The 23,715-nt window shown below is 39.9% G+C and overlaps 2 protein-coding genes across 7 annotated transcripts in view; one reads left to right on the plus strand and one right to left on the minus strand.

The window, feature by feature from the left end:
- Positions 1-2,094, plus strand: part of UBP1 (upstream binding protein 1) — a 46,546-nt gene extending 44,452 nt beyond the window's left edge. For all 6 annotated transcript variants that reach the window (XM_065051976.1, XM_065051974.1, XM_013367109.2 and 3 more), the window contains one exon: positions 237-2,094. In XM_065051976.1, the coding sequence (XP_064908048.1) occupies positions 237-274 (38 nt within the window). In that variant the 3' untranslated portion in view covers positions 275-2,094. The remainder of the gene's footprint in view (positions 1-236) is intronic.
- A 174-nt stretch (positions 2,095-2,268) lies between these two features.
- The window catches only part of FBXL2 (F-box and leucine rich repeat protein 2), a 52,431-nt gene continuing 30,984 nt past the window's right edge, over positions 2,269-23,715 (minus strand). Inside the window, exons 6-15 of the mRNA XM_065051977.1 lie at positions 20,648-20,716; positions 20,466-20,561; positions 20,043-20,169; positions 19,773-19,847; positions 16,330-16,460; positions 12,284-12,344; positions 10,813-10,857; positions 10,472-10,528; positions 5,180-5,392; positions 2,269-4,223 (exon numbers count right to left, since the gene is read on the minus strand). Of these exons, the coding sequence (XP_064908049.1) occupies positions 4,116-4,223; positions 5,180-5,392; positions 10,472-10,528; positions 10,813-10,857; positions 12,284-12,344; positions 16,330-16,460; positions 19,773-19,847; positions 20,043-20,169; positions 20,466-20,561; positions 20,648-20,716 (982 nt within the window). The 3' untranslated portion in view covers positions 2,269-4,115. The remainder of the gene's footprint in view (positions 4,224-5,179; positions 5,393-10,471; positions 10,529-10,812; positions 10,858-12,283; positions 12,345-16,329; positions 16,461-19,772; positions 19,848-20,042; positions 20,170-20,465; positions 20,562-20,647; positions 20,717-23,715) is intronic.

A 23,715-nucleotide genomic window follows, 5' to 3' on the forward strand; every position in this document is an offset into this window, starting at 1 on the left:
TTGGAAGAGCTCAGAAATAACTGGAAACCAAAGAGATTTTTGAAAGTTAGTTGTTCTCCAAGCGCTTAGTCTGAATAGCAGGCTACTGATATTTCACATTTCAAGTTTAATATTTTGTAATAGTAATAAGCCTCTTCTACACAGTAAAAAACAAGTCCATACCTAGATGTGTTGCTGTGTTGCCTAGTGTGTTTATGGTTCTGTGTATGAAAGACTGACACGTATTTATTTTTCAGCTGAAAATGGTGAAGGCTTCCATATAATTTTGAAATGATGTCACACAATCACCAGACTGATACTCCCGCGCAGAATGAAGTCCTGCCTGAAGATTATGAAGATCATCCAAAACCTTAGGATCTAACTTCACCGTATGTTTCATATTGAAAACACAAAATGACCTTTCTAATGAGCTGTTTGAGAGGTGAACTTTCTTATCACTGCCATAGCTAAGTGTCCTCATGAGAGGTATAACGCCATGACAGCTGACGTACAGGCATGCAAGACAACATAAGCAAAGGTGCTTGCCCTTTACCGAAATAAGGCAAATTAAGGCCAGTAGATACAGGTTCTAGAAGCGAAGCCCTGTTGCTTTTCTATTCTCTGTATCCAGTTGGAGATGAATGTAAACTCATTTTGGGGCATTTACCTTTCTGTGCCAGTTTGTCTGTTACTTGCTTGTACCTTAACGCTGGTTTTATTTTTTTGACGTTAGCAGAGCACATATTAATCTGTGTGGAGATGAGTTAGTTAAGCTGATCGTGATCAGGCTGTGGAGAGTAAAGCTGTCAAAACAGCTTCCCGTGTAAATTGTGTATAAGAGTGTATGTAAGAAGTGTAAATGCCAGGACAGGGCTTTGAAGAAGCCCTAGACAGATGCAATATATGCATGCAGCAAACTGCATTATCAGTAGTACCTTCTTGGAGGGATTAATATAAATCCCATGGGGTACCAAGTAATTGTGTTTTGCTTTAACAAATCTAACGGAAAAGAATTGCCTATGCATCCTTTATGTTTAGTTTCCTAGGTTCTCTGTGGGGAACTGCTGCAGTTTAACTCTTTGCTTGTAAATTGTGGGTTTAAAAAATACTAGCAGCGAGAGGTGGATTTTTATGATTTAGTGGAATTATGCTGATGAGGGAAGATGCCCCACGGGCACCACGGGGCTCGCGTAGCTTTCAGCAACATCAAATAAATTGCTTAAGAAACACTAAATAGACACCATTTTAGTCTCCTTGCCAGCAGGTGGATGCCTTGCTGTAGTTACTCTCCTGGACAATTATCTCACCTTTTCTGTTGACCTTTCTTTGCCCTCTGATCCATACTGTACAGCTGTTACAGTGCCTCTTCCACATGACCAAATATTTGCTTTTCTTTGAAACAGGCAATGTGCTTTTTCCATATTTTGGATATTTCTTGTAAAGACACAGCAGAGCATTTCCTAGGTTAACATGAAGTTTCAGCTGGTTAGGTACTTAGAGGGGAATATTTCAGGCGGTATTAAGTGACAGCTCCATACTTGTCATTTGTGCCTTTGAAAAGTTCCACCTTAATCTCCAGCTTAAAAGCTTGGGAGTAGTTTGCTTTTATTGCTGCAGTGTTCACTGTAAACAACTACTACAGCATGTAAAAAAGCAACTTTGATATTTCATTCCCTCTTTCATGACTGGCTCAAGTGCTTAGCAGAAAAGCTTCTGAAAGCTGTAGCATTTTGAAAGCTTAAATTCATCAAAGCTAGAATTTCCTTCCTATTTTTTTTTCTGCACTGGAAGTAAAATTTTATGTACTTAAATGTTTCTGCCTATAAGTTGTTCATCTTTGGGTATTGTTTGGTCCTAGTATTTTCTTGAACTGACACTTGTGTCTTTTCAGCTCACACCGTATTCAAATCCAAATGTTTTATAAAAGTGGAAAAATCCTTGATTGGAAAGTATCCAAATATCTAATTTTAAAGAGTATTGAAAGTTGTACAGTAGTTTGTCCAGCTCACTTGAAATTGGAGTTAAATTATGGCACCAGCAAATTGCTTTTGTTTTTTAATAAGATGTACACATTTCAATTTAAGTATAATAAATGTTTTTCAATAATTTTGTAAATGTGCTTTCTTTTTGTTTACTTTCCCCCCATCCACTTGTATTAAAGATGCTTCTGCTGTTAAGATTTAGATTAACTACAGCACCAGCCATAGCAGTAGGTAAAGGTGCACACACAGATCTTCTGCTTCTAATGGAAAACTTAGTTAACATTGAAATAATTGAAACAAATTCAAATTTGACAACAGCTGATTTTTTTATTTAAGTGTCCTATATCAGAGTAGGTTCCATTTGTTTTTGTACATCTTTAATGCAGTAGACATACAAGGTTCAGTATGGTCTTAGAAAAACAAAAAATGAGCCAACAAAAGGCAACACATCGTGACACACCGGTACCAATGGCTTCCCTGGTACAGTTGACAATAAAATCTGCTTAAAATGCTCCGTTCCAGCAGTATCCTAACAGAGCTCTGAGGATGATTGTAACAACGCTCCTCCACCACTGGGCAAAACAAGCCCTGATTGGCTTGCTTAGCAGTAGTAAAGAAATCCATGTACTGCACTCATATCTTTAATTTATCCTGTAAGTAAGTTGAGATCTTAATTTACTGTCCCCGTTGTCTGTTAATGTGTGAAGTGTGAACACAGCTGCTGTTGGCCATGAAAGTCTCTTAATGTTCACATGCCTTTTAAAAAGTAGGTTAAAATTTTGGTGGGGGGAAATTGCAGTACTATCCAGTAGTAGCTTCTCCAACTGCTTTTTAAAGCCAGTATTTCTATTAATTTTCAGTAAACAGAGAGGCCCTGAACTCTTAAAACATCCACACACACACAATCAATCTTACACAAAAACGCTTTCTGAGCTGTTGAATAGTTTATCACAGATAATTAAGTTGTTTAATATAAAAAAAATTTAACCGTCTAGCACTGAAAAACTAAGGATGAAAACATGGCCTTAAGAGTTAATACATAGATTTTTATTATCATTCAGAAGTTGACAGCTTCTTAAATAACCCAAAGGTGAAGAGTTTGACTTTCTACACTTGAAAACAGCAGGTTTGTTTTGGTTCAACTCTTGCCTACAGATTTATTTGCCCCTGTGCTTGCTATGTCCCTAAAACAGGTGGGACAAACAGCTTGAATTGAATTCCTTGCTCCATTGTAGTTCCTGTAACAACCTGGTTTCCGTTCTTCATCTGTAGCGAGGTGTGACTAATACACCCACCCCTCCCTAGGACCACTGCAGCCTGCCCCGCGACCCCAGGAGCTGGCAGAGCGCGCAGGGCGGGCGGTACCGTGAGCACCGTGTAGGAGCACGGCAGCCGGTTGCAGTCGCGTGCACGAACTCTGCCGCAGCGGAGTTCTCACCCCTTTTAAAGGCTGGTGGCATCGGGCATGAAACGTGCTTCAGTGCTGGGCAAGCTGTGCACTACCACAGAGTTCAACTGAACCAAGTTCAAAAACTTGAAAAGTATTTCTATTTATGTAGGTATCTTGAGGTACTATCTCTTGACATTAGCTATTATATCCTGTTATGTAATTAAATATGAAGCTGAATCATGACAAACTATAAGCTGTTTTGCTGTAAGAGCTCATGATTACCTTACAGTTTTGGTCAACAACTGCTAAAGCCAATTTGTCCTTAAACCTGATATTTAATCTGTCATGTATATTACAGAACAGCAGGTTCAGTTCCTTGGTGGGCCGGACTTGAGCCCCACCTTACATTAAAACTTCACGCTGAACAGTGCTTACAAATGCAAATGAACTTCCAAGTTTTGTGAACTTTCACCAAGTAGCTGCTAACTCTGAAGTGCCCCCACATTTTACACGGTACTTCAGTTCTCATGCCAACAGAAGGAAGGAGTTACTAATGCAAACCAAAGCATCACCAACTTAATCCACAGCTGCACATTACGTTAAAGATTTTTACCTGGAAAAAAAAAAAACCAATGCTTTTCTTGTCACAAAACTGGATGACCAAACATCACCATTAGGACTGTCAGGAAACAGACTCCTTCCACTGACTTGCAGTCCCACGGTTTTCTTCAGCAACAGCGTTTTCTGTGTGGTTGCACTGACTGTCAAAGAATAATACAGCATCTGCAGAGGCGCTGCCCGCTCCCTCCCACTGAGGGAGGGGGTGTGACTGGAGCAAAGTAAGCATGGACTTTCACATGAGGTAGATGAGCCTGCGGATGAAAAGTCAGCGTTATAATGGGAGAGAAATAAACATAACTAGTAAAAAGAAGCAGAACACCTCAATAAGTCAGCGCTCATTAAGGCTGGGCAGCTAAAAAGAAAGCATCTGTATGTAACGTGGTACTATCCAAGGAGTTTCTCCTGACATGTAGTTCCTGTGTTGCAACCAGCTGAGGCACAGTAATGTCTGGGCACACTCACCTGCTCAGGGTTCCCACGTATTTCCCAATAAAGCACCGATCAGCCACAAGAGCTCCCTGCCACAAGAGGCACGTGCTCTGCTGCAGGAGAGAGATGGACCCCCGGTTCCCAAAGAAAGACTTCTCTGTATCTCATCTCCTATATTCCCTGCTTCTCTCACCCTAGCAGAATGGAATAGAACTGGGCATCTGCCCTCAGGATGAGCTTTCCAGTTCCAGAAGTGTTTGGACACAGAGCTGGGACACGAAGCTGCAGACAAGTATAACAGTAAGGCTCAAACACTGCTGCCTGCCCCGGCAGGCCATCCCTGACCTAATGGGGGACCTACACAGAGGGAAAGAGCTCATGGCTGGATTCCAGGGGCTAATGGCCCTACAACCCATTAACTGAAATCTCTATGCAGGTGTTTTGATATTGGCTCTGTACATTAATGTATGTTTTCAGAGAAATTAAGAATGCCACCAAGCAATCCTAAAAACATAGAAGCCTCTCTTTGAAAAAAATACAGAAAGCAGAAGATCATCATTCCAGCAAGAAAAGTGTCATGAGTTATTAACTGAATTAGATGATTATTACTGCCCATATAAAAAAAAGCTACATTTAGTTCCTAGAGATGGGAACCTAACACAATGATACTCAGACTCTTTCTGTCCTCCCTTGCCTGGGACATCTGCAGGACTCACACAGTCTCAAGCAGGAGCACCCACTTGGGCATTCCCACCCCAACAAGTCGGTCAACACGTACTCTGATGCGCTTGATTCCAGCGCGCGTGACTTGCTGACAGTCATACAGCTCAATTCTCTCCAAGTTGTGGCAGTTCTCCAGGTGTTCCAGGGTCACATCAGTGATGAGAAGACAGTTATCAAGCTCCAGTACCTGCAGCCTCTCGTGACCACATGTGCTGTTGCTCAGATGAAGAATCCCATCATCGGTGATCAGTTCACAGTGAGATAAGCTCTGTAATGGAGAGGCAAACAGATAATGACACCACTCAGTCCTAAGTTACTCTGTCTAAAAATCAGAAATCCTCCTCAACCTCCTCCATTCTCATGGTTAAAGAGTTATAAAGAATATACAGCTGAAATCCAGAAGAGGAACAAAAGAGACAGGTCTACTTAATAAAAAAAGAACTGTACATTATTTTAAACTTCACTTCAAAATGAGTAGAATCCCACAACACAAGTCACCGGCAAACTCCACAGGCACCTTTGCTCTCCATAAATGTGGAAATTCTGCCCAATTGTCACGCCCTCCATTACCAGCAGGTGTACACAGCACATGTGCTGTGCCAGAAACATGAGACAACCATAAAGGTTGATCCAGAATGCACAGGAATAGATGAAGATCTACTGACAGGCCTTCCTGTTCCACAGCTACCATGTTTCATACACACCACAAGAACCACGCCTGTGCAAGTTCACATAGACAGAACAATCAGACTGGACTGATTTGCCAAATACTGATTTCAGGAAAACTGTGAGTACTTAGCACCTCAGCCTGTACATACAAGGAGTAATAAACGTCTTGTGCAACTGCAGGAGCAGGTCTTTACTGCAACAGTCAGCATAATACACCAAAAAAATTCTGCTCCTTTTCAGCATATTTTTTCGCTTCCTTGAATTTCAAAAGCATGGAAAAAGTTGCAGCATCTCAGGCAGTAGCACCACATAAAGCAGTTTCCTAGTTCCTTTAGGGAATTCATGACTTTTGGAGAAGTGTGCTGGTTTTGGCTGGGATAGATTTAGTTTTCCAAATAGCTGGCATAGCGCCGTGTTTCGGATTTAGTATGTTGTTAATACACTGGCATTTCAGTTATTACCAAGCAATGTTTATACTAAGTCAAAGTCTTTTTGGCTCCTCACTCCACCCCACCAGCGAGTGGGCTGGGTGTGCACAAAAAGTGGGGATAAATCACAGCTGGACAACTGACCCCAACTGACCAAAGGGATATTGCATACCAGATGATGTCATGCTCAGTCTATAAGTTGGGGGAAGAGGCAAGAAGTGGGGGACATTTGGAGTGATGGTGTTTGTCTTCCCAAGTAACAGTTACATGTGACAGAGAACTGATTTCCTGGGGATGGCTGAACATCTGCCTGCCCATGGGAAATTGTGAATGAATCCCTTGTTTTGCTGTCCTGGTTTTGTTAAAAACAAGACCAGTTCTCTTGTAGTGAATTTTCCTTTCGGCTGAGTTTTTCTAAGTACCTTCTAAGTAACTGCACTTTTCTGAATTTAGCTACATGTTTTTTGAGACACTGTTCGCTCTGGACTGATAAGACAACCAATGGAATGCAGAAGAAGCTCATGTTTAGATTTATTGCTATAACAAGCAAGGACTGATAAGATTTCACACGTTCCATAACTGAGAGGAGCGTATTTGCAAGGAGGGGCGGACAGGACAGGTGACTAAAACTGACCGAGTATTCCATCCCATCCACATCAAACACCCTATAAAACAGGGAGATCACGAGGGTCTTGCTCTCTTTGACTATAGCCGGCATGTGAAGAGGACCCTGCCTGTCATCCCTGCGAATCCCAGACCTGGTTCCAGACCATGCATCCCTGAATCCAGGTCCAGTTTGCTGTGAAGTCCCACCCAGGACTTCCGTGTGCCTGCCCTGCAGCAGCTGGAATGACACTAACTCTCTATAGGACAAAGCTGCTACCCTGGGATATTCAAGATTGGTTTTGTATATTTTCTCTATTTATTAGTAGCATTAGTAAAGCCTTTAAAACTTGACAACTTGCAAGATTCTAACTTGAAGACTCTCTTCCTTATCTTTCTATCACCTTTTATGGTGGGGCAGGACTAACAGAGAGCATCTGCTGCGGTTTATTGTTGCCTTGCAATTAAACCTTCACATTTGCCTTGCCTGTGCGTGTGGCATTTGCTTTACTTATTAAACTTTACCCCACCCCATGACTTCTCTCACTTTAACTTTCCCGATTCTCTCCCCCATCCCACTGGGGTTGAGTGAGCAAGCAGCTGCATGGTGCTGAGTTGCTGGCTGGGGTTAAACCACAACAGTCCTTTCCATCTCCACCCATTATTCTATACCATTTATGTCATGCTTATGTCTCACACTATCCAATGCATTCTATCTCACTACCCTTCCCATCCTTATATATAACACACAGATGTCATTCCCTTGGTCTCTGGACCCCCCCTGTGCAATGTCTGCAAACATCCACAAAATGTCCATGAAGTTCATGAAGACTTTGGGCTCCACCTGTTATGGCCGTCACTCAGAACAGGAAAGATGGTGTGTTGTGTGGAGTTAGTGGGCACCAAGGTCATAGCACCACACCAGCTACTAGGAAGAAAATTAACTCTGTCCCATGCAAAACCAGGACAGGAAGCAATGATGACAACAACAGGAAACAGACTTTCCTTGGAGGAGGCTTAAAAACCACTCCTCATCACCAGTGAAATAAATTCTCCCAAGTCTTACGCACTAGCAATGAGCAGAATCTATGAACTCCTCTCACCCGGGGCTCTGAGGTAGCTCTTGGCTTTCTGCTCAACACTCTTGACTGTACTTGTACCCAAGTCTAATGGTGACTGGTTTTAAGTAGCATTTCCTTGCCATAAGTTTTTTTTCAAACAGCAACTGCTGAAGAAACACTGGCAGCAATCTAAAAATGCTTTTTAAGTTGGTGCAAGTGAACTAGCACTCAATATCTCCTGCCAATCATCTGAATCAAACATGTACTGAGTGAAGGGAGGGGCTACATCACTTCTACTTTTATTTCTATCCACTCTTCAAGTCCATAAGTTCTCTCCTAGACACACTTTATGTTCATGTTCTGAGCATTCAATTTGGCTCACAGCCTGGAAACAACTGGCAGCTGCAGGGTTAAAACATTTATAATAGACCTGCTGTTTCAAGGAAGGACAGGAGGTAATGGGGAAGCAGTCTGCTCACTAATTAAGAGTTTTCCATCCCAGGAAGTAAGCAGCTTATAAAATTCAGCTTTCCTCAGACACTGTATTTGGTACTGAAAGGACAAGACAGGATGTACAGCTGAGTTCGCAGAACTTTGTAAAACAAATATGCTAAATGAGACATACTTTGTATTAAATAATTTTTCTGTCTTCATAGGTCTGTTAGAAAGTGTTAATAACAACAAACTGATTAAGATAATGACTTGAAATCTTTAGAGCAAAAAGATATGTTAAATTTTTGTTGTTAATACATATTATTAAATGCTGTGTATAAATCAAATATGGCATGATATACAGTGACAGGAAGAAACAGTACGATCAACATAACTGAAGAATTCAACTGTCTTCTCAACTCCAGGAATGAGTATTTCACAGTTTCTCTAATAATTTGAACGTACAAACACTTTCCCCAGAAATTACTTCTCAAGTCCAGTGACAAAGCGTTTGTGTGCTCTGATACTGATGAAGACAGAACAGTTGGTTATATTGGTCTAACAGCACTTTTGCTTATTTCCACTGTCTACTGAGTCTCCAAACACCAAGAAACAAATCCAAAGTTGATTTCTGCAACTTTAGAATATTTGTTTGAACTGCAGATATGCCTAAACACACGCTAAAGCACAGCCACGCAAGACTTCACAGAATCATCAGCAGTACATGATTTCACATGTGAAGGACCAAGATGAAGACCAAAGCTATCACGCAGGGTATCTGGCACCTGCTCGTATGTTCTTCCTTTCCCTGTAGTTCTCAGCCATCACTGTTCACTCACAATTTTTGAGTATGTGTCCTTCCTACACATAGGACATATACATCCAAAAAATAATCAATTTTTCTGGTTCCCTTAGAAAAGGGACGTTATTTGACCAATGCCATGCTTCCCTGCCTGTGAGGGTAACATACAAAGGCCAGCAATTAGGAGCAGGTTCTGAAAAATACTTGGAAATTATGAGGTTTTTATGGTATGTCTGGTGAAGCACTGGCACAACTGGTACAAAAGATCTCTCGTGAGTCCTGGTTACAATTGGGATTACAAGACAAAAACGTATCTGTTGCAGAAGAACAGAAAGTGTCCTGTGTAAGTGTCTCCACATCTCCTGACAACTCTTGTTTGAGTTAACATTAAGAATTATGGTACAGAAGTGAGGTTGAACAATTAATAAGCAAGAAATAAAAACCAACAACAATAAAAAAATAGTGAACAAGCTCCTTTTTAAAGCCCTCTCTCCTCATGGCACTACCTTAGTAACACTAATCATAACACAATTTAATTAACAAAGCTACAAACCGTCCTTTAATCCCGTCTAAGAACAGATTATAAAGATCCATGTTCTCTCAGGTACATCTCAGGTACAACAAATGTACGCTTACAGGATAACTGGCCCTAAATACATGAGCTCCTAGTCTAAGGACAGTCTAGTAATTTTGGAGTACCTTGACCAAAGAACAGCCAAATTTATGTCACCTGAAATTGCTTCTGATGTTCTAAAAGATCTAAGCAACCACTCCCTCAAGAACAGCTCTTTGAAAATGGTAAGCAGCTCACCCCCCAACTCAAGGCACCTCAATCCTCTCCAATTACGTGCAAAACTCTGGGTCAAAAAAGCCTTCCATAATATACTATGTAAATGACCTTGGGAAAAACTGTTTGCATGTGAAACTGATCAGAGTGATCGCATTCATCATCACTGGGTGGTTTTGTTTATTCAATATGTGACATAAAGTATCATACTCCCTATGAAAAAACCATTAATGAACATTTATGAATGTAAAGGATCTGAGTACTGTACATTGAACCAAGTAATCAAATATGAAGGATGTTAACCACACAATATAAGCTTTCTGGTGATTACTCACTGATTTGGCAGTATTTTTTATCACACAATGCATGTAAATATTTTAGGGGTAACCTGCTTCTTTTAGAATACTTCTGAAACTCGCACGTATGTTGCACAGTATCATCATACACTCAGGATTTTTTTCGAGATCCAGTGTCAATAGCCTGGTTTCATATTGAAGGAGCTCTGTGTGTGTGTGTGTGTTTGGATGTATGTATTAAAAGTTCACAAACAAAAAGCTAAACTTACCAATGCTTGTAGCTTAGGACAGTGTATAGAAAGTTGTATCAACGTGCTGTCAGTTATCTAGAAATAAAAGAGACCAAACAACCATAAGCAACAGACAGTAGGAGGGCCAACCCTCAAACAGGACATATCTTTCTCTACCAGATGAAGGTTCTTTTATTCTGGAAAACACCTAGTCAAGTATTTCCCTGTTTAGATTTTTCCAATAATTATTTTAATTACTATCAATAAACACAGCACTGAATAAGAACCCAAAGCACATTTAACTGAAAGTGCTGCTGTTCGTATTGGCACTGCATTCTTACACGGCATGTTCAAATATTCTTTTCCATATTAAATCTCACCAAAACACATTCTTCCAAGTCCATCTTCTCCAGCTCGTGGCAATTCTAAAATAAATACCAGATAAATAAAAGATTAAATACAACAACGGATAGACAAAAAAAATCATGCACAGGACCGGCAATACGGGAAAGCTTAGCTTCCAAGAGGATATTGTGAGCTAAATCCCTTCAAGTATTTGGTCACCAGTAAAGGACAAAAAAAGGTAAAAAAAAAATAAATAATCCACAAACAAAGCAGCACTCCCCACTCAAACACGGACATTTTCAGCCTTTTATCTTACTAAATAAAGTTTCTCCTTCTTGCCCTGTAAGGGTTGAACAGTATGTGATCAGTACTCGCCCCCTCTTGGGGTCAACTTCAATTCAAACCCCTGGTATTTATAGCCTGAGCACTAAAGTTAACTCATCTGCATACAGATAAATCCAGCTTCTACACTGAACTAATCTGAAACGCACTTAAGCCTGTGAAACATTCTCTCTTCACCATCATACTTTAGAAAGAAGCCTTAAAAGCAATTAGAATTGCTAACGAATGCTGAAAATATTAAAACAGGGTCCACTTCAAGGCTGGGAGAAAGCTGTGCTTCACATTTACACAAGCCATTTTCCCAATATTCTGAGACCCTCAGCAAGCTTTCAGAAGTGCTTTCAATATCTGATCATGACTAATTTCAAGAAAATGATGTAACCTTGTGACCTCACAACAGGCCACATGGTGCCACAGCTCAGCTCAAACCAAACCCTTGGTTTTTACAGGCACAGGAAGACATGATGTAACTTGCAGCTCTCAGAAGCAGCCTTGAGGTGACCACCAAAAGCCCAAGGCTGCAGGGTCAAACCATTAGAAAACCACACTGTTTAACCACTGTGGTTAGAAAAAAAAACCCCCATCATTCACACTAAATATCAGCAGTGTAAATGAATTCCATCTACAGAGCATTATTTTAGTGTTGAGATTTCCAAAGCCAGCAAGCATACAAGTCTATCTTGAAGTATTTGATACCATCAATATGCTTACTTTACGTACTTACAGCAGGAACCAGGGCACAAGTACATATAGTTTATCATGTATAATGTGAGTATTTTTGTAACTCAGAGGTATGCTCAGAATAATCTATTATATGGTGAATTGGGGGCTGTAAATATCACAAGGGCGTGTGTCATCTTTATAGGGGAAATTCGGCTAGAATACATAACACAAATTTAGAACTAAGTTAAACATAATAAATCCAACTGAAACATACTAAAAAAGAGGGGGAAACATGAAAAATACAATGATAGATGGCAAAACAAACCAAGTTGCAGCTCTAAATATAATCCAGAAATAAAATCACTTCTTAGCCCCCCCTCCACTGGGTTCTTCCTATTTTCTTTCTCTTCTCATATTCCTTCCCATCAGGACTATATTGATTCAAAGCTGCTTAGCAGCAATGAAAACAAGGCGAGCTCTGCCTTTGGAAATGACCCTTACCCGTGCTAAAAGGGTAAAACCCGCATCTGTAAGATGTGAACATCTTGCAGCTTCCAAAATCCTGGAAAAGTTTTAAACGTTAAAGAAAACATTAACAAAGAGAAAAGCAAATGCATTTAAGATACAAATCTGTTTTCTACAACCTAAAGCTCCCAACAGCAAATTTATACATGTCTATTTTTCACAGTAACTTGCAATTAAAAAGCACTAGGTAGACTTTTGATCCAGCTTAGCAGAAGATTCTAATGGTCACAGAACAGATTAAGTTAAATCCTCAAATCTTCTCAACTTTTAGTGGAAAAACTTATACATAATTACAGACATTTAGACGTCTTGTTTCAGTAAGAAAGCAAAATGCTCATGTTTTCTCATGTGTTATCTGAGGAAAGATATGGGAGAATAAGCCCCAAGTTAAGGAAAATGCAGATGAAGATGCATCTAAACCCTGTAATCTAAACACAGGATGTTGAGAAGAAGCCACAAAACTGAGAAAGCACTTACTAGAAATTTGCTCAGAGCCTCTGAGTGAAGCAAGTTACCAGAAAGCAAGGAGCTTAAATCCTTCAAACCCACAGTAAAAACAATAAACTATACCAATACAACCCTAAAGAAACTAGCAGTGTTTTGGAAAGATAAATCAAACACTGTTTTGAAAAGGACTGGGAAGCAGCATCAACAAAAAAGGGTCAGGTGTCCCAAATTGCACCACTAGTACACCCAACAGGCCTCCAATGCGTAATGGCTTTTTTTGTAATTGTTTTCTTTTTCTTCTTTTTTTTCAATGAACACTTTTTACTTCGCAGGTGGAGCGAGTATCAAGATGACTAATGGGAAACCGCAGAACTGTGCAAAGAGAAGCACGAACACAGTGTGACTTACCACAGCAAACAGGACTTCTGTACTGCAGTCAGTAGGGGAGGAGCCAGGGCAAGAGGGACAAAAGAACCTCTTGCTGCAGTAACACTGAAGGGGCATCTAGATCCTTCCACTGGTTTAGGAGGTCATTAGAAAGCACTCTCTCCATGGATAAAGTGCAAAGGGAAAAGTCATGCTGCGTGCACGAGAAAAACACAGCCCCACCGGAGTATGGGATGTGGGGCTCTGACTGTGACTTTGCTCAATCACTCTTTCCCAAGCCACAAGCAAGAGCGCGGCTGAGTTCAGAGGGAAGCAGCCCCGTCAGGGTCCGTCCTCGATAACCAATTCCAGAGTGCTAGTCTTCAATGGGGCTCACGAGCGTGATGGAAACTCAAGAACAGCCAACAGGCAGGTACAAGGCATGTACTGCTTTCCACTTGGATTTCCACTGCCCCTGGATTTTCTTTCCAGACTCACATTTGGGAACTTTGTGCTCTTCCACCATGTGCAGTTAGCAGCCTATCATAAAACACTCTCAGCTACTTTGAAAATTACCTGGGATGCCAGATAGGAAGAGAAAAAAACCCACCACTAACAAAAACATGATTCAGGTCACATTTGTTAACCCTTACCTCACCTACATGCTTTCAATCCCATCTACACTTAAAGCCATTGGATTCCCAACCCTGTTGCATTTCTGACTTTAAAGCGGGTGAGGGGAAACGACATCCACAGTGTGCAAAGCAGTAGGGATGCTACTTACTGCCCACCTGGTTGAAAAGCTCTGAAGAATATGGGAACAGGGGAGTAAGAAACCAGAATACCAGAAGCTCCAGCCTTCCTGAGATCAGGTGTGCAGTCAGAATGGGGAATGAGCTACATATACACATGCTGCATCAATGATATCCCAGTATGAAAAACAGGTGGGAAGGCACTGGGTCGATATGAAAATGAGCAAAGTTCTAATTTTTGCTTTGTTTTAGTCATTGTACTTCACGACAGAGGGCTCTTCTTTTGCCAGACAGAGCTGACATTTATTTTCCATGCCATGATTCATGACATAGCACAGGAGCTGATGAGGCAAAGTGATATGAGAGCAGATTTGCCACTCTTATAAAGCAAGGCTCTCCGAGGCAGACCTCACAGTTGCACTCATCACCTACAGGTGCCTTTTGGGGACACCTGGAGTGTCCCTGCACGCAGCACCTCCCTACTCCTGGTGAATAGGCACTGGGTTGGAGAGAACCCTGATAGGGTTCAAGGCAACCTGATCCTAATTTTCACAGCCTCACCAAGACAAAGACATTCATGATTCGCGGGTGCTTTTCTTGAGAAGCCTCATCAAAACACCTACTTCTATTTTAACACTAAAAAGTGTTAAAACAGAAAAACAGAGAAAGTATCAAGCACTTGAGTGAGCAAATATAAAAAGGGATGAGGTGACAGATATATCTTGACATAGAAGAAAAAACACAGCTGAAGGGTCAAGCTTAGGGTTTTTTCTAAAGCAGTGTCATTTGTGAGTGGTGACAGAATACAGCGCTACCCTGGAAAGCAGCACGGGGGGGCATCCAAATGAAGCAAGAGTAGCACAGCACAGAAAATACTCAAAAGATTCCTAACAGTGCCAGCATGTCCAACAGAGGCAGGAGAGTTTTCTTCTTACTCAACACCATAATACTCAAAAGGTATGAACAAGTGTGGAATTAGGTTTCCCTTTGATTTCCAACATAAGTTTTATCAAATACTTTCCATATATGATCCCAAAAGTCTCGATGTAACCAGCTGTATCATCTATCCTTCCATCACACACTCCTCGGCAGTAATCACTGTAAAGGGTCACTTTGTTCCTTATACTGTTCATCATTAAAGGAGAAGAACAGCAGACGCCTTCCCCCTTGTGGCACACACAGGGGCTAACGCTTTACCTACCAAAGTCAAAATAATTCCTAGTCGTACTGCTCTTGGAAAGAACTGCACAACTAATAGACCTCCCTTTATTTCCAATCTGAGATGTGAAGTGAGAGAAGGTGAGAAATCGTGGAAGAAGACCAGTAGTAACAGCACAACTTTCTAAGGAACACAGTTAAGTGTGTCAGAAGACTCCTAAGCCCCAAGCACACGTAAGCTCTTATAGGCATGAACCATTGCATGAAGGGGACTGTCACTCTGGAATTGTCTTAAGGATGAGTTTTCTACAGTAAGAAAAGCTCTTTTTCACTCAGTCAGCTAAAGGAACACTGCATAACAGCATATTGCACACTGGCACTTAAATGTACCTTTCCCTAATTTTTACTGTCTACACCTCCCTCCATTTATCAATGACTGAAGTGTGAGAAGTTGCATCTCCTGCACATTCCTGTCACAAATGGCAACTCAGTGTAATCCAAAAATCTTTCGTTGTGATTTAATTTACATTAAAATGAGACCTTACAAAAAGTATTCTATGTCTCTACAACCAGAGAGCTGCTGCATGACTGAGCTTCATTAATAAAGCTGAAGCTGTCCCCACTTCTGAGAATATCACCATCACATATACATTAGCACAAATTACACCAATGTATAAGTTTATATATTTTTTTTAACTGATGAGCCCTTATTACTCAAAATATATCACATAAGTATCAGTCCTCAGTGCTTACAGGGACATTAGCACACTGCACATCAGAGTTGAGGAATGTCAGGATATACTGCAGAGCATATTAAAACCACATTTATAATCAAATCTGTAAATATAATACTCAGGTATGGCTTAGCTACTTTTTTGTAAGACAACTGCATAAAATCACATCAGAGCATAAACATCACAAGACAACACAACTACAGATATTTTCACCTTTTTTAAAAAAAAATGGGCTTTATATCTTCTGGTTTTCAATTAGTACTTAAAATATTTAGCTAGAAGCACAGAATTGAACTGCTAGGCTCAAGATGTTTTATTTGTCACATATTGATTATTGTTTTTCCAATATACAGTGAACTACATTCATATCAGAGCTACAGAGCCCTCAAGTTTATGTTCAACTGGTACTCCTAACTTAATGTTTGTTTTGATTGCAAAAGTGACACAAACAACACAAAGCTAAATCAAACCTGTGGGTTATCGGCTGATTATCTTCAGAAGTGAATTTCTTAGATCAGGCCAGTAACAAGGTGACATACTCACGACATGCTCATGACATACTCACTTCAGCCTTGGACAGTTTAGACCAAGTGCTGTGAGAGAAGCATCTGTCAGGTTGCTACAGCCTGAAACACAGAGCGACTGCAGTCTGTGACATCCTCTACAGATTTTTACAATGCCTTCATCTGAGATTTGCTGCAACACAGAAGAAGGTTTTGAAGTTACTTCACTGCCAAGTAATCAGCTAAGAACAAAAATCAAGTCGTATTGCTGAACTGTTAATGTGACACTGTATATAACTATGGCAACCTGTGGATTTTCAACCAAAAAATACCACTGTGAAACCATGTTCATTGATAACACTGAAGATAATCAACACACACATTTCCCACTTATCTGTGTATTTTTCCACAGATTTCGAGTACTGCTCACAGGCAGTCAGAAGCACAAATGGAGAGTAGTTTGTTGTCATCTTCCTCTTTCACTTTGCCCTTTTTAAAATAATTTTCACATCATTTTTTTATTTGTACTTGTCATTGTATGAAATAGCTTGCTGCTTATATGTTCATAGAGTTCAGGTCTTTCGTTCCAGTGACTGTAAGTTCAGGAACAGTGCAACAGAGTTTAAAACTCGACAGCAGGAAAGCTAACTACCTATTCTGCACTGGAACAGTAGAAGCCAAGGGTAAAAATCCTTCACCTCCGGATAATTTTCAAAGCAAGAGCTACAGGTAAACATTTATATATAATCCGTTCTTTACAGAAGATAAATGTAAAAGCCAGGTTTGCCCTACCCTATGCAGTTGTTTTTAGCTGAAAGATCTAACTCAAAAGAGGGTTTTTCATTTCTCTCTTTTTTTTTTTTTTTACTAGATATTCTGAAAGAAAATAACTCTAAATTTAGAATATGAATAAAAAAAGTTCTGTCTCTGAAACAGAGACAGGAACTCTAAGAAATAGCCCCAATGCAGCTGCACACAAAATAGCAACAGGAACTAGGTTACTGGGTGTGTGTGCAAATATTATTTTGTTTACAGGTCTTCTATTCTGGAAAAAATATTCTCTCCTTCTACCACTCCTAACTCCAGGAATTTAATTTTTCTGCTGAATGACTAATCGCTCATGGCAAAACAGGTTATTTTCTGGCCGAACATTACTCTTCCAATTATAACAAAGGCGTCTACTGTATTTTGAATGGAAAAGACACATTCCTTTGACAAGCCGTTCATCCAGGTACACTGATAACACTATAGCATATTTCTGAGGCTACCACCACAAACATTACCTTTCATAGATGAAAACAGGATGAAAAATAGCAGTAGCTCAGCACAAATGGAGACCAATTTATGCCTTCTCCCCTAACCCATCACTTTGTAATATCAGTAGCTTAAATTTGCTAATCATTCTGTCAAATAAAAATTATTCCAGACAGAAAACTACAAGTCCTGACTTCTTTTTGTGGATCCAGAAGGATTTGCATCATCTACAGATAAGAAAATATCTTCTGGAACTGTATTGTTGCCTTTAAGAGATACTTATGAGCAAAGAAACTATTACTATTGAGCAAAGAAACTATTTTGGAGGTAAGGACTATGTAAATTTTATGAGATGGACAAACCCTTTGAGTTATATATAAAAATTTTCCATTCTGAAATCACTTGTGATTTCAATGCCTCTATCCCTTTCAGGAAAGAAAAGTGCTCAACAAATGCCCGCAAGTCCCCAGTTTCTACACTTTGAAGGTGGTACCTTTCAGATGTACAGTTTCCAGAGTTAAAATCAGTTCACTCCATAGCTGCTGCAGCTGGCCTGGCATTTTACAAGCTCCACAAAACAGAGGCGCAAGAATTAAAGTGTGGATCATGCAAAGCACAAGGAGACCTGCTGTGTAAAAATCAGTGCTAGCTCTTTGATCATCAAGAGCCTGGCTGCTCCTGGAAGCTCGCTTCTAAGCCCTAGCAAGCAGGACGCATCTCCAGTGAAACAAAGCTTTAAAGCACATGTAACTAGGTAGGACACACAGACTATCAGCTCAAAAAATTCAAAGGGAAAAACACTTTTACTCAATAAAGTTTTTTTTGTTTGTACTTAATGTGTACGTACAACAAACATAGTGGGCAAGGGAAAACTCTGGCACACTTCAGTGCCAATGGCCCTTGTAAGCAGGAGAGATCATAACTCATTATCATCAGAGCACTTGAGAGCCTTCCACAAAAACAACCAGAAGAGGCTGGTCTTGGTGCACTTCATTAGTCCCAGGTAAAACACAACAGAAAAAGAACTTTGGAGGAGAAGGACAGCAAAAGGAAGAGGGAAAGCAGAGGAAATTACATACTGGGTTGGTTTATTTAAGTGTGGTTCTGACCAAAATAAGGAATTTCCTTTCATACCTGTTACCTTTAAGTGCCCAACTTTAGTGGGCACATAATTTTGGATTGACAAATCTGAAAATTCTCTTTCACTAAACATCTGGCTCATGGAAGCTCAAGCTTTGTATTTATATCGTTCGTAATTTCTGCAATTTTTTTTAATGTAACTTTTCATAAGCCCTAACACTCCAAAATGTTCAACACTTTAAAGAAATCTATTAGGTTCAAAAATCTTCATCCGGTCTTAATAAAAATGGTCCCGTGACACATTCATTCGGGAATAATGTGTAAAACAGATCTGAAAGTTTTACCTCAAGCAGATTTTATGATATATTCTAGCAATAAAACTGTAGACAACTTTAAAAAAACCCAAACCAAAACAATTTGATTATTCAAATTTGCATGAAAGAAACAATGAAATTCTAATTTATTTCAATGTTTTCTAAGTCTTATTTACAAAGAGTGACTTAAATACATTTAAAATCTAAAAGGAGATCTTTCCCCTTCATAAAAAGTCACATCAGAAACAACAGAAAAGCAAAAACAAAACACAGCAAATCTAATTTTTGTGTACTCTCTAAGTAGAATTAAAAGTACATGAAAGATTCCCAGTCATTTATTTACAAATGAGTGCGTGCTTCCATTACTCCTGAAAAAGCATTCACTTCTCCTGCTACCTAGGGGGTTCTGAGTCATCTTCATTTATGAAGCTATAACATTTTACTCTCAATTACGTAGCCCAGAATATGGCTTCTGCTCAATTAGAAACCTTAAATTTATGAATAGATGGAAATGTTTGATCTTAACGGAAGGGAGAACAAGAACTACATCTGTAAAACTGCATGATTTAGTGGATACACAGCTCATGATATTTGAATCAACGCAGTTCAGTCTTACTCTAGAGCTCGCTACAGTTAAAACATGAGGAGGAAAAAATCCCCAAAAACCCAACACTCCAAATCCACACTCAGCTGTAAAAACAGGCAGCTCATTTAAGAGCTCTGTTCCACACAAAATTCTGTGAACTGCACAGATGTACCATTTGAATTATTTAAGTGTGTAGCAGATCAATTAAGTAGCATTCAAAAATGGTTTATGATTCTCAGAGCATGTCTCTCATGAAGCTTCAAATACTTACTGTACAGGATTGCAAGTTCAGGATAACAAGTTCATGACAATGATTTTGGATGTGTTTCAATGCTTCATCTTCTAACTGTGTTTAGCAATTAAATCAGACATAGGAAAAGAGACAAGAAATTAAAAGCGCGACAAAGCAACCCAGAGAAAGTACACATCTCATAATATTGAACGGAAGACTATAATAAAACCAGTATTTTTTAATTCATGGAGATTTCAAAAACCCAAAATAAAATTTTACTCCTAAAGGATCACCCAAGCAGTTATGTACCTGTGTGCAACCTCTAAGAAATAGAGCTTTTAGTCCACTACACCCTTTCACCAGTGCTTCAATACCATCCTTCGTAATCTGATCACACCAGGAAAGATTCAAATGTTCCAGATTTCTGCAACCCTCACTGGGAGAATTAAAAAAATACATAAAGTTAAATCCAGCCTTCAAATAATCATAACAGTGGGAAACCCAAATTAAACACACTGTTGGAAATTAATGACAGCCAGTGGACTGTGCCAGGCTTCCATAGAAAAGTCATGAGAAAAGACCACACACAAACATCATAGTCTACACCCAAGATGTGCAGGATATAGTCAGTGCTGATACACAGTATTAAGGCTCTGCACTGATTTTTTTAACTTTATTAAATGGTGAACAGTTCTTTAAACACTTTAACACAAAACCACTGAATCTTCTTACCTTAAGCCTTTCAAAGAGCTGTTTGTGATGGCTACGCAAGATGTCAGATCCAGATGTTTCAGCTTGGAACAGAATCTGCTAAGACTGTAACACGTGCTGCAAAACAGCAGACACACTAAAAATACCTTCAGTTACTTCTTTTTCCAAATTTCCCCATCAAATGAAAAACCCCTTTGACTTACCTGTCAGTGATTTTTGTGCACCCGTTTAGATTTAAGTGTTCGATATTTCTACAGTTCTGTGCAAAGGTCCTGAAACAGTAATAAAAAGCTGGAGAATTAAGACAATGTCACAAGTTGTAATACAGTCACTAGAGTGTGCTCTGCCCTCCACCTCCTTGCATTTCAGTGAAAAAGCTTCATCTTCAAGCCACAGAGTAATTACATGCATGCATGCATGTTGAATGCATGTGTCTCAGCGGTTGCTTTTACCTTTCGCTATTGCAAGTTTCTGTCTTAGGTCACTCCTGAAATCAAGTGTTATTCCTCTCTCAGATACCATTTGAACAAGGTATTTATACCTGTCATAAATAAGCCAGAACTGACTTGGTTCAAATGTCTTAACTAAAAACATTAAGGGTATAAACCAGAAAGGTTTAAATATCACATTAATTAAATACCATGCTGCTGGGGAGAGTTTTCACACATCTCATTACTGAAGCCTTTGAAGGTCTTTTTAAGGAGCTCACGCCCACATCAAATGAAAAGGAACGTACCCTGCACAACACAGAAGTGGGACCTAACCTTACTGGGCTACTGATGGAAAGCCCTGTGGGTTGCAAGTTAGTTATGATTTTAAAAACTAAAACGTATCTGTGTGCATTACTGGGTATGAACTCTAAGGATGACTGGAGCTATTATACTGTTAAAAGCCTGTATGTATCATTATCCTAATTACCCAGAAGAAACACATAAACTTCATTTTCATCTCTTCAGATTAATATTTACATCTGCACTGCATTTCAGAACACTGTTTTTATGCCCATGTTTCCTCCAACTGCATGGATTTTATTGGCAGGGGTGGAGGAAACACACAAAAACAGTTTTGTCTGGAGGCTTGCTGCGGTTAACAGATCCGACTACACACTCAGCTGGTAACAACTCCCTGGCTCTCCAGTGCGGACTGAAAACAATGGAAAAAAACCCAGCAAGGAGTTATACTGCTGAGTTTCCACTTGAATTCTCAAAACAGCTATTCCAAAATTCATGTATTGGAGGGAGATTTATGACAGAGACACCCTTCAAATCACTTGGAAAGACACTACACTCTTTAATAACTTGCAGAATAGCAAACTTTGCCTCTGAGATTCAAGCATCGTGCATATCCTGACAGAGCTGCAACAAATATTCAGCACTTACATAGCCAATACCTACTTTGGTAATTGGCTATTTTTAAACAAAAGTTGATGTAGAAGAAGGATCAATAGAAAAAATAATATCACCCACAAAACTAATGGATCTGGAAACAACTCAGCGCAAAAAGCCTGATAGGAAAAGTCACTGTCTAAACGAGTATCTGAAAATTAATGCCACCTTTCTCACGTGAACATTTTGAACGTCTTAAAGTTCATGCATCTATCATTTGTTGACTTCACTGTCATCTGCTTGTATCTTGGGGCAAACCATCTTTCCTTAAGTGTTTGAGACACCACCATCTGCACCAGGTGGTTGTTGAGGATGGATGTGTGAATACTGGTAAAACACTGGTAGCCAGTCTCAGCTAAGCCTGTCCTATTACCTGCTAACATGACTAGCTGTATCATCCCTACAATGTACACATGCTACACACTGAACTGCTGCATACTTATTCCAAGTATCTGTTCACTAAATATATAATAATTTTAAAATATCCCATTTCCAGCCCGGCTCCTCTCCACACATGCCACTAATACCTAAACCCACTTAGGATTTCTGGTCCTCTTCACAACCCTCACTGCAGGACCCCAGTCTTAATGTCCTGAAAAGCACAGCTGAGAGACTCAGCCAAATGTGAAAACCGAGTTACTGGGGGCAAAACCTGTTACCTACTGCCTGGACTCTTTCTTCCTGCACCCTTATCTTCACCTTCCCTGCTATCTCCTCCTCATGGTAGTTGCTGCCTCTCTCAGAGTCCGTCTTTCCCCCGTCCTCCACTTCTGCTCTTGCCTTCCCTACTGCAGACACAGGCACCGTCTGTGTGAATGCTCTGGGACTTGGAGAAGCACGGCAGCGAGTTAACTCTGGCTGAGGCTACCTCTTTTTTGACAGCAGTTGCCAGTAACCTGGGAGAGGGTATGAACTTGCACTTTCCCCTGAGAAGGCAAGAGTGCCTGAGGGTGACAACACACCAGGGAGCACTTAGGGACATGCCCCAGAGGCAAGGAAAGCTCTGGGTAAATATTCAGGTCTGAAGCTAGGATGCTTAGTGGGGTTACTAAAGCAACCCATTGCTTAACTAGTTGCTGGACGAATTTACTCTATAGACCAAAACAAACAAACGAAAAAAAGTCAGTGAATTAGACTTACAAAGTTTAGAAACTGCAAAAGGGGATAAGACACTAACTTAACACCCACTGCTTCACAAAAACCTTTGTGCTTCTATTTTCCACCTTAGAATGGCCACATTATGCCAGACTGAACACCATCCAGCCCAGTCTCCTGTGAAAGCACAGGAATGTTTAACTGCAAAAAGCCATACCCCAAGGCTTCCTCCAAGTATTCTTTGAGCTCTGAAGTACTTGTGGCTCAGGGACCATTCAGATCAGTAGGATCTTTGGGTTTAAATACCCACAGAAATATCCACAGAGGAATCTGGCTAAACAGTTTGCATCTAGAAAAAGCTTATGCTATTTTGTGGGAAAAAATGCACAGTTGAATTTATATACTGTGTAAAAAAGGGCCACCTTCTTTCTGTTCAGAGACCTTCAAGATGTTCCTGTTGCTTGTTTGTTCTTATATGAGAATCTCGGGCCTTTCTTGGTCACTCAACCACGTCAGTCTTTACTCTTCCTCCAATTGCTAGGGGTTACCTCTTGTCCAAACTAGAAGATAAACTACGTGCTGACAGACTACTAATCTTGATGAAGTTATAATTGTTGAATGCTGGAATAAAATAAAAGTCTGAAAACATTTTAAATGCTTGAAAATGGAGAGCTAGTACAATAACACTAATAAAAGAAAAATACAAATTTCTGAAAAGCACAGTCCTAATTTCTTAGTTCATTTCCAGAAAGAAAAACAGTAGCTATACTTTGATGTCAAACTGATATGTC

Source organism: Columba livia, chromosome 2 (genome assembly GCF_036013475.1).
Source record: "Columba livia isolate bColLiv1 breed racing homer chromosome 2, bColLiv1.pat.W.v2, whole genome shotgun sequence".
Lineage (NCBI taxonomy): Eukaryota > Metazoa > Chordata > Aves > Columbiformes > Columbidae > Columba > Columba livia.